Below are 18,023 nucleotides of genomic sequence, written 5' to 3'. Positions count from 1 at the left end.
ATATAAATATATATATATATATATATATATATAAAATATATATATATATATTCACTCTTTTAACTCTGGTTATATTTGCACTGTATAATATATATAAGCAGAACAAGAAATGAAAGTTAGAAAAACTTTCTTATAATTTTAGACAACTAGAAAATAAAGTCTTATGTATGAAATGACTTTTTCGGCTATATTTGTCTTGTTTTCCAGAAGTGGATGGCAAAACAATATTATAAAGAAACCTTTGTTTTGCAAGTAAACAAACAGAAAAAAAAATTGAGGCGTCTCAATTTCCAGGGTCCTCTGTAGCCAGACTCTGTAATATTCATGTCCCTCAGAGGACCTGAAAAGACAATAGACTAATGTCTGGAAGAGTAACCAACAGAGAGCAACAGCTACTTTGTAATATTTTTTTTTTATTTTTTTTTTAGGAGGGTGGGGTGGGCGCTGTTGCTAGGTGGCAATCCTATTCCCTAGAACAAAGGAAGTTTGCAGGTCATAGATTCCTGCAAACTACTGTTTGTTCATCGGGAGGATTGCCACCTAGCAACAGCAGGTGGGCAGACTACCACACACCTGTTGGTTGTTCTGAGAGACCTAATCTTTTCTTCATCATAAGTCTCCAATAATGTTATGCACATGACCACATTATATAATTGTATATAATATAATTATTTGTAAGGGAAGACCTTCTGAGGTGCCTTCATTTTGGTAACTCCTCTAAAAAGTGGCCTTTGAGTGTTGTCATATCCATTGAAGTTGAGGGTATATCAGTGTGTGAGGTAAATTTCCCTTCAAGCTAATTGGAGGGTATAGGAGGTAAACTTCCTGATCACCAGTCTCCGTAGTATTTTCCCAATGCATGTGCAGATGACCAGCTTGCAGCGTGCATGATAGCTTGACATGGCAAGACCTTGAAGCAGCTTTGGAAGCAGTGTCACCCAGTAAAGAGAGGCCTTTAAATTGAGAAATATCAATACCAGACAATATCATGTGACAATATATCCTGTAAGGGTGGAGCGTTTAGCTGTACAGAAAGGTTTTGTAAACTTATAAATAATTGCTGTATATTGTAACGAGTGGGGTAAGAGCAAGGTAAGTAGATAAACAGGAGACAATGTAATTTGGTTCTTTATCATCTTTACTTTTTCTAATTCTACTAAGACTTCTACATAAGAGATGGTTTGGTATGGCCCTTGAGAATAATTTGGTACACTTTTGTGGTTGAGAAATGGTTTTGAGAAAACTAATAGGGTAAGCTCGACTCCTCTTATTTGCAAATGCTAAAGCTAAGAGGGAAGCCAGTGTCTTAGAAATAGACATAATAGATAATAAGGAAATCAAGGTTGTCAAAGAGAGGAAAGGGAATCTGCAAGTTAGATAATAGTTCTATGCAGGATTATTGCTTTTAGAATTCTGTTCCTATGATCTCCTGCAAAATGTCCAAACCTGCCATGCAAAGGAACATTAAAAGATTTTCTCTATTCTGTTATGTAGGACATAGCGGTCATATTGTCCAGAGCAGATCTAGAGACTTGTGTGTCTAGAGAGGTTAAAGAGATTCAACAGTTATTTACCATCTCTCAGTTCTAAGGTACTTTTAGAAAGGCTATTTTCTTCCGTGACAATTCTCCTTGTATGGATCTTTGTTGGGAGAAGTTATCCTATCCCAGATGAGACATATCTGATGTTAGCGTTAAAATCAGTAGAGGGTCTAATGCGGGCCTGTAATTTGGACATTGGCAGAGAATTCCAATTGGATATCTCCCATATGACATGGGAAGATAGGTATGCTTGACTAGCAGTGACAGGTTTATAAGAAAACCTCAGGAGAGCTAGTGAGTTCTTGCATAGGAGAGAAAATGAGTAAGAGAGATCTACCTTTGTCCCGGTTAGTGCCGCTAAATCATTGAGAGAAATTTTTGGCTTTGGCAAGAAAGTCAGAACCAATCTCTCTATTGCTCCCCATTTATTTGGGGGAGGCAGGTTCCATTATTCAAAGCATGTACTGGAAGGGGTGCTTTATCATGATTTAACCTTAGGGATCTTGCCTGTAGATGCCGCTGTTCTGTTGACTGCCCTATTATAGCAGTTTATGATAAAGGCCAATTCTATTATAAAAGATACTGTTAAGTCCCTGTGGTGTATGATTTTAGCAAATTGTTTGTGTATACCACTTTTTAGACTCCATATAGTTGGAGAAATGTGATGACTACTATTGTTCCAATAGGTACAATATAAGGTGTGTTTGAGAAGCAAAATAACATGACAGGACACTGGAATAAAAAGCATTCTCCAATAAAATTGTAACATACTGTTGTATAGATGTACGGAAATGGGAAGAAAAGCATTCTGTAGATCTATTTTAATGCATAATCCATTCTGGTTTAGTAAAAAGTAAATGCCATGCAAACTCTCCACACGGAATTATATGGGTTTTGAAAAGCTGTTTTGCACTCTTACATTTAATACTGGTCTGAATGACAAATGTTAATTTTTATTTTAAGTATTTATTTTTGATAGGGAAGTTATGACTGATCAGCTATGCAAAAATGGGTTTTCCATCTCTAATTTGTTCTAGTCAGAGAACGCTTTGTAATATATATTTCAGACGGGACTGCATATCAAACGGTTTACTGTATATGCCTTTGATGAGAAATTAAATTAATGGCAAATTGACACCAACTTATATTGTCTTTAGCCATTTTGTCTGTGGTAAGCTCTCTTTACTAAAGTCTAGCTCTGGGAGCACAATGCACAAAGGGCTTCATACAATATGTTCACCTTGATCTCTAGGCTTCAGCACCACAAAGGACCTGAGAACCATATAACAAGACATTACTCCTGACAGAAAACTCTGGACCAACCAGGTCTGCGTGTGAGAGACTAGAATAGTCCAGATACTTTGGTCTAGTTTGGATAAGCCTGCTCTAGCGAGCGATGATACTATTGTAAAGTTTGTAAAATAGTTAACTGCTTGTCCCACAATGCAGTAGCCGTGCTGATAACTTTTAGAAGGGAGCAAGAAAAGTGCATCTAGGGAGCATACAGATTATCCTTCCTTTCTGCCTTGCCCAGGACATATAGCAGAGGACCTGCTGTAAATGTAATTTTATTAGTTTTTCTCAGAGTTTTATTTGAGAAATTAGCAGTTTATCACACAATAATGCATTAAGAGCTGCATCAAAAAACTGGGAGAAGAGAATTGGCATATCAAGCAGGCCTATGTAATCCTCAACGCCATATAATATTATTTTATAAGTATAGACCTGAATGCCTGTTTAGAATTTTCATGCACCTCAGATTGCGAATGCAAAGCCCAGTGTGAGGATGGAGTATAGGTTAGGCAGAAGTGTCCTGGCAGCTAGAGCCACCCCTGTGACCTGGTATTAGGATTCCCATTCAGAAGTGTTGAATTTATTATGAAGGGAAAGTTTTAGTGATATTGGCCAGCAGTCACATTATCTCTTATTCAGAGATGGGTTTCTAATGTTTTTTGTCAACTACAGGCAATATCAGGGAACGTTGTGTGTACACCTCAGCTGACATCCCTGTGAGGATTTATTTATTTTAGTGGCAACATCAGTCTTGAACATGTGCCTACCTCAGACAATGGTTTATTATGATCAGAGTCCATTTTTTACCTCAGAGTGTGAGGGATTATTATTTCCTCACAACTGCTGTACTACGTGAGGAGAAGGATGATGATAACACAGCGACAAACCTTTGTGTGTGTGTTATTTTTGTATATTCATGCCTGATACAGTCTAAGGTGAAATATACAGTATATCTGTGACAGAAACCAGCGCTGCATTATCTATCATCGTCTCTGACAGAAAGCTTCTCAGTGCCCAATGTGACTTTAAAGACACAGCTGTCCCAATCCCTTCCTCAGACTCTGCATCTACCACAGAGAAGGGACTGGAGGATTAAGCAATATGGGAAGGACCAGCAATGGGTTTGTCATGAGAGTACCCTTTAATCATATTTCAGGTCTCCACTTGCTGCCAGCTCCGGGCAGAGGTATATTGCCAACTACGAGCAGTAATGTTCTGTCTGCTCCGGGCTGAAGTATATTGCCAGCTCCGGGCAGTACTGTTCTGTCAGCTCCGGGCAGAGGTATATTGCCAGCTACGGGCAGTATTGTTCTGTCAGCCAGACAGGATAGGTTTGCCTGCTACGGGCAGTTTCAGAGAGTGGTAAAAATAGATTGGCCTGAACAGGCGTCCCTGTGAGAAATCCATATTATTTGTATTTATTTAGTTATATTTGATAGCAACACACTTAACATAATATGGAGAAAGACCTGAATGATTAGCTCAGAGTTGAACCTCAGAATATGAATTGGCCATAAGGTATTTCTAATGGTTTTCTCATTCCCTCTGAGAAATACTGTGTCTCAGATGAGGGAGTAGTGGACATAGTGGACACTGATATAACCTTTACCAAGGCTTTTATGTCCATTTTTGCAATATATGGGTAAAGAACAGTGTGATTTAGACGGTGTCCTCATCCTTCAGCGCTGAAGAAAAATCTGATTCAGAGTGTTAGCCCCGCCCAGCTGCTAGTGTGCATGTGACCTGTGCACAACCTACCATGCTGGGCAAGTGCAACTTCACTGGAAGTGTCGGCAGGTTAGTGATTTAAAAATATCACTTCCCTGCATTACATCATGATGCTTACTACATAACCCACCTGCTGTTGCTAGGTGGCAATCCTCCAGACGAACAAAAGTGGGTGACTGCAACATTGACTCAATATGTCATTGCTGTAGGGGAGGGATCCACGTTCTACCACTGAACTCAGGGCGGCACAACACAAGATGAGCTTTTTTGTTGAGTTTATATTCTCATTTGAAAATAAAAATCTCCCCGGTTTTGTGACCATTTTATATATGTAGCTTGTTTTTCCTATAGGTGCCATGTGCTAAAGCTTTGTTGAGCTACAGAGGACTAGCCCCCAGCGACCTTTCCTTCAACAAAGGTGACATCATTATCCTACGCAGGCAGCTGGATGAGAACCGGTATTACGGAGAGGTGAATGGCGGAACTGGAGTGTTTCCAGCAAGTTCTGTAAAAATTCTACGGAAAATAGATCAACCTCCGGCACTTTGCAAAGCCCTGTATAACTTTGAACTGAAAGAGAAAGACAAAGGAGAAAAAAGGGATTGCTTGAAATTTACAAAGGTACTGTAATATGTAAGATGGCACAAATGGGATTTCCTGTTCCACAGCGGGAACTGTTGTATAATATTTGATCACATGCAGCATAAAATGAATCATAAGCGGACAGCTTGCTGGGAGATGAGGATGACTAACCTTGACCCTCCAGCTGGTAGGCTAGCCACAGCTGATGGTATCTGCATTCTAATTGAAGTTATGGTGAAGTGATAGCTGTAAAGTTATTGACATTAAGTTTATTAACATTATCATTAAGTTCATTAACATTGAGCTAATAACATTAAGCTATAAACATTAACTTTGATTTAACAACAATAAGTATTAAACTACAACAATAAGATGCATTTGTCTACTACTCTATATAAAATCACATTTTCCACTTAAGCTACTTAGAATTTGCAAGAATTTTTTTTTTACAGCCATTTCTACATTTTCACTGCTTAATAAATCCTTACCAAGCAGTTACTGGGTAAGAAGGTTCCTTTTGTTCCCTACACTCATTCTAATTAGTACTGCTAGAAAGTGGCTGCGAGGCGTTTTGCCATGATTTACAAGATTAGCTACCTAATACACAAATTATGAGCTCTATCTGTCTTTGTATCTGTAGCTGCTCTTCTCGTGCAGTACTGTATTATGATTAGAAAGTATTGCGGTTACTCAGCAACAATTAGGTCAAAGGCAGATCAGAATGAAATACAACTCCTTTCATTCATTTTAAGTTAATTATTTGCATACACTGATGACCCACTCACCTGACTTTTTATTGCTTAGCTAATTCACTGTACAGTCTCTGCGCTTATTGCATAGCTAATTCACTGTACAGTCTGTGCGCTTATTGCATAGCTAATTCATTGTACAGTCTCTGCCCTTATTGCATAGCTAATTCACTCTACAGTCTGTGCACTTATTGCATAGCTAATTCACCGTACTGTCTGTGCGCTTATTGCATAGCTTATTCACTGTACAGTCAGTGCGCTTATTGCATAGCTAATTCACAGTACAGTCAGTGCGCTTATTGCATAGCTAATTCACTGTACAGTCTGTGCGCTTATTGCATAGCTAATTCACTGTACAGTCTGTGCGCTTATTGCATAGCTAATTCACCGTGCAGTCTGTGCGCTTATTGCATAACTTATTCACTGTACAGTCAGTGCACTTATTGCATAGCTAATTCACTGTACAGTCAGTGCACTTATTGCATAGCTAATTCACTGTACAGTCAGTGCACTTATTGCATAGCCAATTCACTGTACAGTCTGTGCGCTTATTGCATAGCTAATTCACCATACAGTCTGTGCGCTTATTGCATAGCTAATTCACTGTACAGTCTGTGCGCTTATTGCATAGCTAATTTACCATACAGTCTGTGCGCTTATTGCATAGCCAATTCACTGTACAGTCAGTGCGCTTATTGCATAGCTAATTCACTGTACAGTCAGTGCGCTTATTATATAGCTAATTCACAGTACAGTCAGTGCGCTTATTGCATAGCTAATTCACCATACAGTCTGTGCGCTTATTGCATAGCCAATTCACCGTACACTCAGTGTGCTAATTGCATAGCTAATTCACTGTATAGTCAGTGCGCTTATTGCATAGCTAATTCACTGTACAGTCAGTGCGCTTATTATATAGCTAATTCACTGTACAGTCAGTGCGCTTATTGCATAGCTAATTCACCATACCGTCTGTGCGCTTATTGCATAGCCAATTCACCGTACACTCAGTGTGCTTATTGCATAGCTAATTCACTGTACAGTCAGTGCACTTATTGCATAGCCAATTCACTGTACAGTCAGTGCATTTATTGCATAGCCAATTCACTGTACAGTCAGTGCGCTTATTGCATAGCTAATTCACTGTACAGTCAGTGCGCTTATTACATAGCTAATTCACCGTACAGTCAGTGCGCTTATTGCATAGCTAATTCACTGTACAGCTTATTGCATAGCTAATTCACTGTACAGTCAGTGCACTGGCTGGCAATTGTACCACCAGTGATGGCAACTCACGGGCAGTTTGGTGCACTTAGTATACTCACATCCCTGAACAGGGGCCATTCATGTATATATATATATATATATATATATATATATATATATATATATTGTGACAAGAACACTGGGATAGTGTTTGAGGGCAGGTATGTTTGTCCCAGGTTCTTGTCTTACATGTTTTAGAAAATGAAAACTTCTAGGAAAAATGCTTTTGTTTTGTCAGTACCTTTTCAGTTTGCTGTAAAAGATGGGTAAAGGCTCTGAGAGAGAGATAAGGCGAGTTCTAGACATTGGGCCCAGTTCGGGTCTTTGGCCTCACAGAGGGCTTATCAGGGTTTCAGCTGTGTAAGAGTGTTATAGGGCTGCTACTTGCTAGCCTGATTAGTATGGGCAGACTGCCTGGGAAGACTGGAGGGATCTGTGTGAGAGAAACACGCTTCCGGATACAAGTGAGCTATACAGTGTTTACTGGAGAACCCTGTGTTTTTGTTTAGTGATAGTTAGGAACATCTTGTGTTTAGTTAGTGCCGGACAGGCAAGGTATTTTCTTTTGGTGTTTGTTTTATTTTCTGTTTCAATAAAACTGGCCGGGGCCAGTTGTACCAGAAACTGGACTTGTGTTGTTCCTCAGCTGCTGCGTGCTGCCATATTCCCCAGGAAGAGGCGCCTTGCACCCCTACAGTGTTACAACTTGGTGGAGAATGCGAGCATGCCGCTCTGCGCATAAGTGAAAGCAGCAGCTTTATGAGGCCTGCAGAAAACGGTGGTTTATGCAGATACAGCCCAGTGTGAAGTTGCTGAGACTCACCCCGAGGGTTTGATATATGTCCTGGGTGAAAGCAGCTACAAAGCTGCCTGAAAAATCTGTCGACATGGAGGAACTGCTTAAAGCCCTGCTGCAAGCTACAGCGGCTCAGCAAGAGGCCAACAGACAGCAGCAGGTGGCTATGGAGGAAAATTGGAGACTACAGCAGGAGGCCAACAGACAGCAGCAGGTGGCAATGGAGGAAAATTGGAGGCAACAGCGTCAGGATAGAGAGGCCTTAGCAGAAGTGGTGCAGAGACTTGCAGCTCGGGTTGGAGATGTGGCCGTCAGTGCTCCGACCAGCTCTAGTTCTATACGGGCCAGTCACTTCCTGCAGAAAATGACAGAGGCTGATGATGTGGAGGCCTACCTGACCACGTTTGAAAGGACTGCCGAGCGTGAGAACTGGCCGAAAGCGCAGTGGGCCAGTCTGCTGGCACCTTTTTTGTCAGGTGAGCCCCAAAAAGCGTACTTTGATTTAAGCCCTGCTGAGGCTCGGGACTATGATAAACTAAAAACTGAGATCCTGACCCGCCTGGGAGTCACGCTGTCAGTACGAGCACAACGGGTGCACCGTTGGGTGTACGCCATGGAGAAGCCTCCGCACTCCCAGATGCACGACCTTATTCAGCTAACAAAAAAATGGCTACAGCCAGAGATATTAACTGGTCCCCAGATGGTTGAAAGAGTCGTCATGGACCGCTACTTGAGGTCTTTGCCCATGGTCCTGCGCAAGTGGGTGAGCCATGGAAACCCGGGTACTGCTGACCAATTAGTGGACATGGTAGAGCGGTATTTGGCAGCAGAGGAACTACTGATGACCACCCAGCAACCCATAGATCCTCAACAGCGCCCTTCAGTAAAGACTGGTAAGACTGTTCCGTGGGAAAACGTTGCTGGGCGGTTAAGAGAACACAAGGCTGGAGAGACTGTAAACACTGGCCCTGGAGACAGGCCAATGGGGCTAGAACGGTCTATGTTGCCCAAACAGGTTGATAATCGTGTGGTTAAATGTTTTAGATGTGGTATGCCAGGTCATGTTATTGCCAATTGCCCAGTCATGCAAGAACCCATGCAATGTGATGCTGCCTTTGAATGTCGCAGAATGTCTTTCTTTGCTAGGTTAGCCTGTACTGTGGTACCTTCACCTGAGCTGGAAAAACAAATGTGTGATGTGTTCTTAGAGGGTAACCGGGTAGAGGCCTTGCTATATTCAGGAAGTTTAGTTACCCTCGTGAAAGCTGGGTTAGTGAACCCCTTAAAGGTCCAGCAAATACCTATTGGGGTAACTTGCATACATGAGGATACCCAATATTATGTCACTGCTGAAGTGAATATAGAAACTTGTTGTGGGTCAGCAATGGTTAAAGTAGGACTGGTCCCCACCTTGGTGCATAAGGCCATAATAGGGAGGGATTTTCCTCATTTTTGGAAACTGTGGGAATCACGTTTATTAACAGATGTGAGAAGTGAAGAGCCAGTTGGTAATACCGGTGATTGTATGGATGTACGTGTGTCTTCGGAACTTTCTGACCCTTTGCCTTTTGCCAGTTTGGCTGGGGAAGTGACAGACGGGGAGTCCACTGAGGACCCTCTTGCTGGGAACAGAGACATAGTGGTTAGAAACGAAAGTGTGCCTGACCTGGAGGTAAAAAAGGATCTGTTTGCATCTGAACAGTTAAAGGATCCTACCTTGATAAAGGCTAGAGAGAATGTTAAGATTGTTAATGGGGAGCCTGTGGTACCAGGTGACAGGGTTACGTATCCCCACATGGCCATCTGTAATGAGCTCTTGTACCACATTGTCAAAAAGGGTGAGGATGTGGTGGAACAGCTGGTAGTACCCCAGCCTTATCGGAGAACGGTACTAGATTCAGCTCATAGTCACGTTACAGCAGGACATTTAGGGGCAGAAAAAAACACTGAAAGAGTTTTACAAAGGTTCTTTTGGCCAGGGGTTTATAAAGAAGTGTCTGAATATTGTTCTTCATGTCCTGAATGCCAGTATCATGCCCCTAGACCCCATTTCAGGAGCCCACTAGTTCCCATGCCTATTATAAAGGTCCCGTTTGACAGAATAGCCATGGATCTCGTGGGGCCCTTGTTAAAGTCCGCTCGGGGCCATCAGTATATCCTGGTAATAATCGACTATGCCACTCGATATCCTGAGGCTGTCCCTTTACGCACTATCACAACCAAGGCGATAGCTAGGGAGCTGGTGCAGGTTTTTAGTAGAGTGGGAATACCAAAAGAAATTTTGACTGACCAAGGTACTCCATTTATGTCATGGGTCATGAAAGAATTGTGCAAATTATTTAAGGTCACTCACCTCAGGACGTCCATTTACCATCCCCAAACTGATGGGTTGGTGGAAAGGTTTAATAAAACATTAAAAAGTATGTTAAAAAAGGTGGTTGATAAAGATGGGAAAAACTGGGATTGTTTGTTGCCCTACTTGTTAATGGCCGTCATAGAAGTTCCTCAGTCCTCTACGGGGTTTTCTCCATTTGATTTGTTGTATGGTAGAGACCCCAGAGGGCTGTTGGACGTGGCCAAAGAGACGTGGGAAGGACAGCCCACTCCTTATAGAAGCGTTATTGAACATGTAACACAAATGCAGGATAGGATTGCAGCCATGGTACCTGTTGTCAGAGAGCACATGGAACAGGCCCAAAGTGCTCAACAGAGGGTCTATAACCGGAGTGCCAAGATACGGGAATTTGCTCCTGGAGATAGAGTTCTTGTTTTGGTACCCACTGTGGAAAGCAAATTCCTAGCTAAATGGCAGGGTCCATTTGAGATTAGGGAAAAAGTGAATGAGGTTAATTACAAAGTATACCAGCCGGGAAAGAGAAAACCCGAACAGATCTACCATGTTAACTTAATCAAACCCTGGAAAGATAGGTTGTCTCTGTCAGCGGAGCCTTGCCTTTCGGTGTCTTCACCCCGGTTGCTTCCCGCAGTGAAGGTGTCAGAGACATTATCAGCTGATCAGAACAATCAGGTTAAAGAATTTCTCATCCAAAATAGGGAGATATTTTCAGAGCTGCCCAGCCGAACGACCATAATAAAACATGACATTGTCACAGAACCAGGGGTCAGGGTTCATTTAAAGCCATATAGGATTCCTAAAGCTCAGCGAGAAGCTATTTCTAAAGAAGTGAAAACCATGTTAGAACTTGGAGTCATAGAGGAGTCTAACAGTGAGTGGTCCAGTCCCATAGTGCTCATCCCGAAGCCCGACGGTAGCATACGCTTCTGTAATGACTTTCGTAAGTTAAATGAGGTGTCCAAGTTTGACGCATACCCCATGCCCCGTGTGGATGAGCTTGTAGAAAGGCTGGGAACAGCCAGGTTTCTCACCACATTGGACCTGACCAAAGGTTACTGGCAAATACCTTTATCTGATAGCGCCAAAGAAAAAACAGCCTTCTCGGTTCCGGAGGGGCTGTACCAGTATAAGATGTTACCCTTTGGGTTGCATGGGGCTCCAGCAACCTTTCAACGGGCGATGGATAAAATTTTGAGGCCCCATAGAAAATATGCAGCTGCCTATTTGGATGATGTGGTAATTCACAGTACAGACTGGGAGTCCCATTTGGTTAAAGTACAAGCAGTACTGGACTCAATCAGAGAGGCAGGGTTAACTGCTAACCCAAAGAAGTGCTGCCTCGCAATGGAGGAGGTCAAATGCTTGGGCTTCACCATAGGCAGAGGTCTGATTAGGCCCCAATTGAATAAAATTGATGCTATTCAAAACTGGCCTCGTCCAGTGAATAAAAAACAGGTAAGGGCTTTTTTGGGAATTACTGAGTACTATAGACGGTTTATTCCCAATTTTGCGACCACAGCGGTGCCGTTGTCAGACCTTACCAAAGGGAAGCAGTCAAATATGGTGAAATGGAACCCTGATGCAGAAAACGCGTTCCAAGCGTTAAAAGTGGCTTTGTGTTCACAACCGGTGTTGATAACACCAGATTTTTCAAAAGAATTTGTGGTACAGACAGATGCCTCAGAGGTAGGGATAGGTGCTGTGCTGTCCCAAACCAGAGATGAGGACGAACACCCTATCATTTATTTGAGTAGGAAACTCAATGAGCATGAAAAAAGGTATGCCATTGTGGAAAAGGAGGCTTTGGCCATTAAGTGGGCACTAGATACCTTGAGATATTACCTCTTGGGTAGACAATTCAGACTAGTGACAGACCATGCCCCTTTAAAATGGATGTATGTAAATAGAGGCAAGAATGCTCGTGTAACTAGATGGTTTCTAGCGTTGCAGGACTTTAAGTTTACGGTCGAACATAGACCGGGAACACAATTGGCCAACGCAGATGCATTGTCTCGCATCTTCTGTTTGGGGGCTACAAGTGTTCCGGCCCCTAGGTCGAAACAGGGGAGGGGGATATGTGACAAGAACACTGGGATAGTGTTTGAGGGCAGGTATGTTTGTCCCAGGTTCTTGTCTTACATGTTTTAGAAAATGAAAACTTCTAGGAAAAATGCTTTTGTTTTGTCAGTACCTTTTCAGTTTGCTGTAACAGCTGGGTAAAGGCTCTGGGAGAGAGATAAGGCGAGTTCTAGACATTGGGCCCAGTTCGGGTCTTTGGCCTCACAGAGGGCTAATCAGGGTTTCAGCTGTGTAAGAGTGTTATAGGGCTGCTAGCCTGATTAGTGTGTGCAGACTGCCTGGGAAGACTGGAGGGATCTGTGTGAGAGAAACACGCTTCCGGATACAAGTGAGCTATACAGTGTTTACTGGAGAACCCTGTGTTTTTGTTTAGTGATAGTTGGGAACATCTTGTGTTTAGTTAGTGCCGGACAGGCAAGGTATTTTCTTTTGGTGTTTGTTTTATTTTCTGTTTCAATAAAACTGGCCGGGGCCAGTTGTACCAGAAACTGGACTTGCGTTGTTCCTCAGCTGCTGCGTGCTGCCATATTCCCCAGGAAGAGGCGCCTTGCACCCCTACAGTGTTACAATATATACATTATAAATATGTATATGTAATTTCCTAATACAGTACATATATTTTTAGAATTTTTCATCTCTTACTTTCTGAATATATTTTAAGAAGTCACAGAGATCTTTAACACTGATCTCATTTTTTATTCCCAGCCCCCAATTAATTACTTTCATCATTTTTATATATAAAAGGATCATTAAATAATGATTTTTATTTTTAATGACAAAGGAATTTGTAGCTCTGAAATATTTAAACATTAGCACACAGAAGAGATTCTATACAGGGGAGTAACAGGGCTCTATGCCACTCTGAACCAGCCCTGCCACCAGTGCCCCAATGCTTCACCAGCTCTAGGGAAGTATGGGTGGCCCTGCAGTAGCGTTATTCGCTGTAGGGTGGCATTCTACCCATACACCTCTAGTTACGATGTGAGTCTTTTGATCCAGAACTGTTATCCTTGTCATATTTACGTTTTACCAGACTACTCTTCCAAAGGGGTACTTTATCTAATTCATAATTGCATGTTACCTTATTAAAAACGGCCATAGCACTTGTGCAGAAATGCTCTACTATACTCTGCTTAGGCTAACTATATATGACCTCCGCCCACGTGAGAACTCTACCGTAAATTATGAAAACTCGTGTGAAATACAAGCTGCCATACGGTGTTAAAATATTAGAATAGCACATTTATTATAATATAATGTCTGCCCCTGAAACTTGAGAATACTTATTCCCATATAGTATATCTCAGAAATAAGGATTTATTTTCATTGGATTTTGTTAATCCAAATTGCCAGCATAAGGCTCTGGTGAGGGCATGCCCTAACAATTACTGAGAAGTAAAGTGATCACATATGAAATCACTTTACTTCCAGGTTCGGACCCAGACAGGGCTACTGGCCAGACTACTGGGCATGTGTGACTTTCCAGCTGCACATTTGCAATGTGCAGAAGACACAATACGAATAGGGATCATCTTCACCTGACTGGAGGGGCCTTTGTATATCTTGCTACATAATACCACAACCATAGAAAAGTATGGTGACAGCTCCTGGAAGGGGTTGGGTATGGGTCACAAGCATTTGGTATACCACTGGTCACCATACCGATGCCGGGATCCACAGGTTCTATTCCCACACTATGGGTGTCGTGGACATCCACGAGTGGAAATAATCCCTGTCAGTCGGCATGCCGACTGTTGGGCTTTCCACCATCGGGATTCTGGCGTCGGTATAGTGACCGGCGGTCTCCCGACCGCCGATCACATAACCGCATCACCTTGGAAGGGCTGGTGGCCAGAAAACTGGAGCTGTCTCTGATATCTCCTGCTTTCTATCTTATTACATTGTTGGGATACTTAATTCTGCCCTTAAATATACAGAAACAGCGGTTTTTAAGGGCAGAATGACTTAATAAATAGGCCGAAAGTCTTTTATTCATTTTTCCTAGAAATAAGTAATTGTAGTAGAATATATACAGGCTATTGTACATTAATCAGGCAGGCCCCAGCATAGTGGAACACAGTACAGGTAGACCCTCGATTTTCCAGCACCTCTTTTAATCCGGACACATCAGGTGCCGGGGGAAGTTAGGTGGTGGGTGTTAATTAAGATGTGGGAGGGCTTAGATAGGCTGAGGGAGGGTATAAATAGGCAGCAGGAACATTAGTTAGGCTGCAGAGGGTGGATGGGGGAGAGAGTCAGGCTGCGGGCAGGTAGTCAGGCTGCGGCAGCGGGTCAGGCTGTGGGCGGGTAGTCCGGCTGCAGGGGGGGAGTCGGGCTGCAGGCTGTGTGATGTATTTTCAGTAGAATTAGGCTGCAGGGGAGGGGGATCAGGGTGCTGCCAACACCTCCTTCGCTGTTACCACCGATAATCCGGCAAAACCAATAATCCAGCACAGTGCCAGAACCGAGGGTGCCGGATTATCGGTGGTGTACCTGTACTAACTTTGAACTCTGGATAAAACAAAATGTGATAAGTGATGCCTGCGGTTTGCCTGGCATGTCTGGCATTTGAGATAAGGACAGTAAGAAGAACTACTTGATCACTATGATCAAGTCAATTTATGAATTGTTTTACAGATGTGTCCTCATACATCTCTGCTGCAGCCCCTTCTTGCATCAGGCATCTTTTTGCTTTTCTTTTGCTGAAAATGCATCTTATTCGCAACGCAGGAGACTGAGCTGATTCATTTGCTATGACACTTGTATATATGTGTGCGACTGAGTCTCTGAATCTATATACAAAGTGCTACAATGTAGCAGCTGCAGCTTTGTTCCAATACAAGTTCTGTTCTGCTCTTTAACAGTCTCAGTCACACACAGTATACATGTGTCATATCAAATTAAACCGCACAGTCTACACCAGCGACGTTAGCAGAGTTTCACGAGACCTGTCGGCTCACTCACGCCAGTCATCTAGCACTGCATGCACGGGCGTAGCCAGAACTTTGTGGGCCCAATAGCAACATTTTGAAGGGTCCTCTTTCCCAATGCTTCTAGAGAGACACTTCTCTGCAGCAGTTGTTAGTTGTATGCCCCATAATAATGCCCTAGTTTATTTTCTAAACCACAGTAGTGCCTAAGTTAATGTTATGCCGCATAGTAGTGCTAGTTTATTTTATGAACCATAGTAATGCACCAGTTCATATTATGTCACTTTGTAGGGCTGCCAGTACACATTATGCAACACCCAATTGACATTATGATATAGGGGTATATTTACTAAGGTGTGGGTTTTTAAAAGTGGAGATGTTGCCCATAGCAACCAATCAGATTCTACTTATCATTTATCTAGCACCATCTAGGAGACAAGAGCTAGAATCTGATTGGTTGCTATGGGCAACATCTCTACTTCTAAAAACCTGCTCTTTAGTAAATATACCCCCTAGTGTCCCAAATTCATATTATACCACATTACAGTGTCCCCAGTTCATTTTATACCACATTATAGTGCCCCAGCTAATATTATTAAACATTATAATGTCCTCCAGATCATTTTATACCATTTTAGGAGCAGGTCCAGGCCTTAACTAGATATATTGTAGACCCCAAGGCAAAAGTTTGAAAGGGCCCCTATGTATCACGAAATGGTGCAAAATGTATATAATGCATGTAACTTTGACAGGGGAAGGGCCCCCACCTCAGCTCTGGGTCCCATACTACACTCCCTGCACATGTTTTAGCTACGCCCTTGACTGCATGATGTATTGAGGCTGGATGTATGAGGAGACATCTGTAGACCATGAGTAGGGACATTACCTTGGTGAGAGCCTGCCACAAACACCTTATGACACCCCAAGGGTTTGGGGCAGCACAGTGCTTTGGAAACACCAGACACACCTCCTGGAGATGTGGCATGCTCCAAACATGGCGTGATCACACCCCTTTATGCATTGCATACACTATATTTGTACGGCTTTCCTTTGGAACAATACTGGGAGATAGGCACTTGTCGAAAGGTGGCAAGAATTGACATAAAAATAGTTAACAGTACCGTACATGTGCTGATAGAGTTGCTTATCATGACCAATACTGAAGTAAGCAGTTCCTCTTATGCTAATTCCTGCCCCACCCCCACCCCCGGCTGATGGCAATCCCTGCCCCCATTCAGAAAGTCTAATAGACTTCTGAAATCTCTGAGACAGAAGTACCACCAATGCCGATATACCAACAATGCCTATATCCCACTAATGCCAATATCCCACCAATGCCAATATCCCACCAATGCCAATATCCCACCAATGCCAGTATCCAACCAATGCCTATATCCCACCAATGCCTATATCCCACCAATGCCTATATCCAACCAATGCCTATATCCAACCAATGCCAGTATCCAATCAATGCCTATATCCCACCAATGCCAGTATCCCACCAATGCCAATATCCAACCAATGCCTATATCCAAGCAATGCCAGTATCCCACCAATGCCAATATCCAACCAATGCCTATATCCAATCAATGCCAGTATCCCACCAATGCCAAAAGTCCACCAATGACAAAACAAAAAATTACATAATCATTTTTGTTTTTACTGTTCCTTTTGCTTACTGTATTTCAAAGGACATAGAGGGCGGGATGCATCAAGCGTCTCATTTTGCTTGCGATGTATCCTGCTACTCTTGACAAGCATAATTTCATTTATTAACATCGTATGCTTGAAGAAAATCCCAAAAGACAGCTCTTGAGGTAACAGCTGTCCTTTGCAATGATAGGACTTCCGGGTTTATGACATATCGTTCACATCGTCTAGTGTGTATGGTCCTAACAATCAACGATGCGCTCGTTGATTGCAGGTTGGCGGTTGGAGGTGCTGCATGCTCAATGTGAAAAATAGTTGTATATAAGTACAAACTTTAAGCAATCACAAATAAAATTGACCTTATCATCACATATCAAAGGGTCCCTTATTAGAACATTTCTGACTGCAGATATACAGTACTTTTGTCATGCGGGATCACAGTGTACAAAGACTGTACATCTACAGTGTAGGGCCTAAGTTGGTGGCACAGTGGAAATTTGTGGAGCAGTGGGTGAAAAAAACTTAATTGGTTTCTCCTTCTACAGCCCTGCCCACACACCCAGAAATGCCTCTCCAATATAAAAATATGTAAATAATGTGCCCATTCCAAAGATATCTTTCGTCTTTCAATTGTTTGAAAAATTGCTTAATGTGTACCCTCAATTTCATTTGTCAGGGCTCTGGGAAGTTCAAGGGAAATTGCTCATCTTCCACATTGTTCATCTTTTACATTGGTCATGTCTTCTAGTGTGTATGGCCCTTCAGTATTACTGCCTCACAGCACTGAGGTCATGGGTTTAATTTCCACCATGGCCCTAAGTGTGTGTGTGTGTGTGTGTGTGTGTGTGTGTGTGTGTGTGTGTGTGTGTGTGTGTGTGTGTGTGTGTGTGTGTGTGTGTGTGTGTGTGTGTGTGTGTACATGTGGAATGTAGATTGTAAGCTCCACTAGGGCAAGGACTACTGTGAATGGTCACTTATTCTTTGTAAAGCGATATGGAATATGTGTGCTCTATATAGTTAACTGGTAACAAATAAATGAATAGATAAATATAT

At 42.4% G+C, this 18,023-nt stretch overlaps 1 protein-coding gene across 3 annotated transcripts in view; it reads left to right on the top strand.

Annotated features, from left to right (window-relative positions):
* Positions 1-18,023, top strand: part of SH3RF2 (SH3 domain containing ring finger 2) — a 297,259-nt gene that overhangs the window by 140,456 nt on the left and 138,780 nt on the right. For all 3 annotated transcript variants that reach the window (XM_063928116.1, XM_063928115.1, XM_063928114.1), the window contains exon 3: positions 4,914-5,183. In XM_063928116.1, coding sequence (XP_063784186.1) covers positions 4,914-5,183 — 270 coding nt within the window. The remainder of the gene's footprint in view (positions 1-4,913; positions 5,184-18,023) is intronic.

Source organism: Pseudophryne corroboree, chromosome 6 (genome assembly GCF_028390025.1).
Source record: "Pseudophryne corroboree isolate aPseCor3 chromosome 6, aPseCor3.hap2, whole genome shotgun sequence".
Classification (NCBI taxonomy): Eukaryota; Metazoa; Chordata; class Amphibia; order Anura; family Myobatrachidae; genus Pseudophryne; species Pseudophryne corroboree.
The sequence above is the reverse complement of the archived record's forward strand: the minus strand, read 5'-3'. Positions and strand labels throughout refer to the sequence as shown.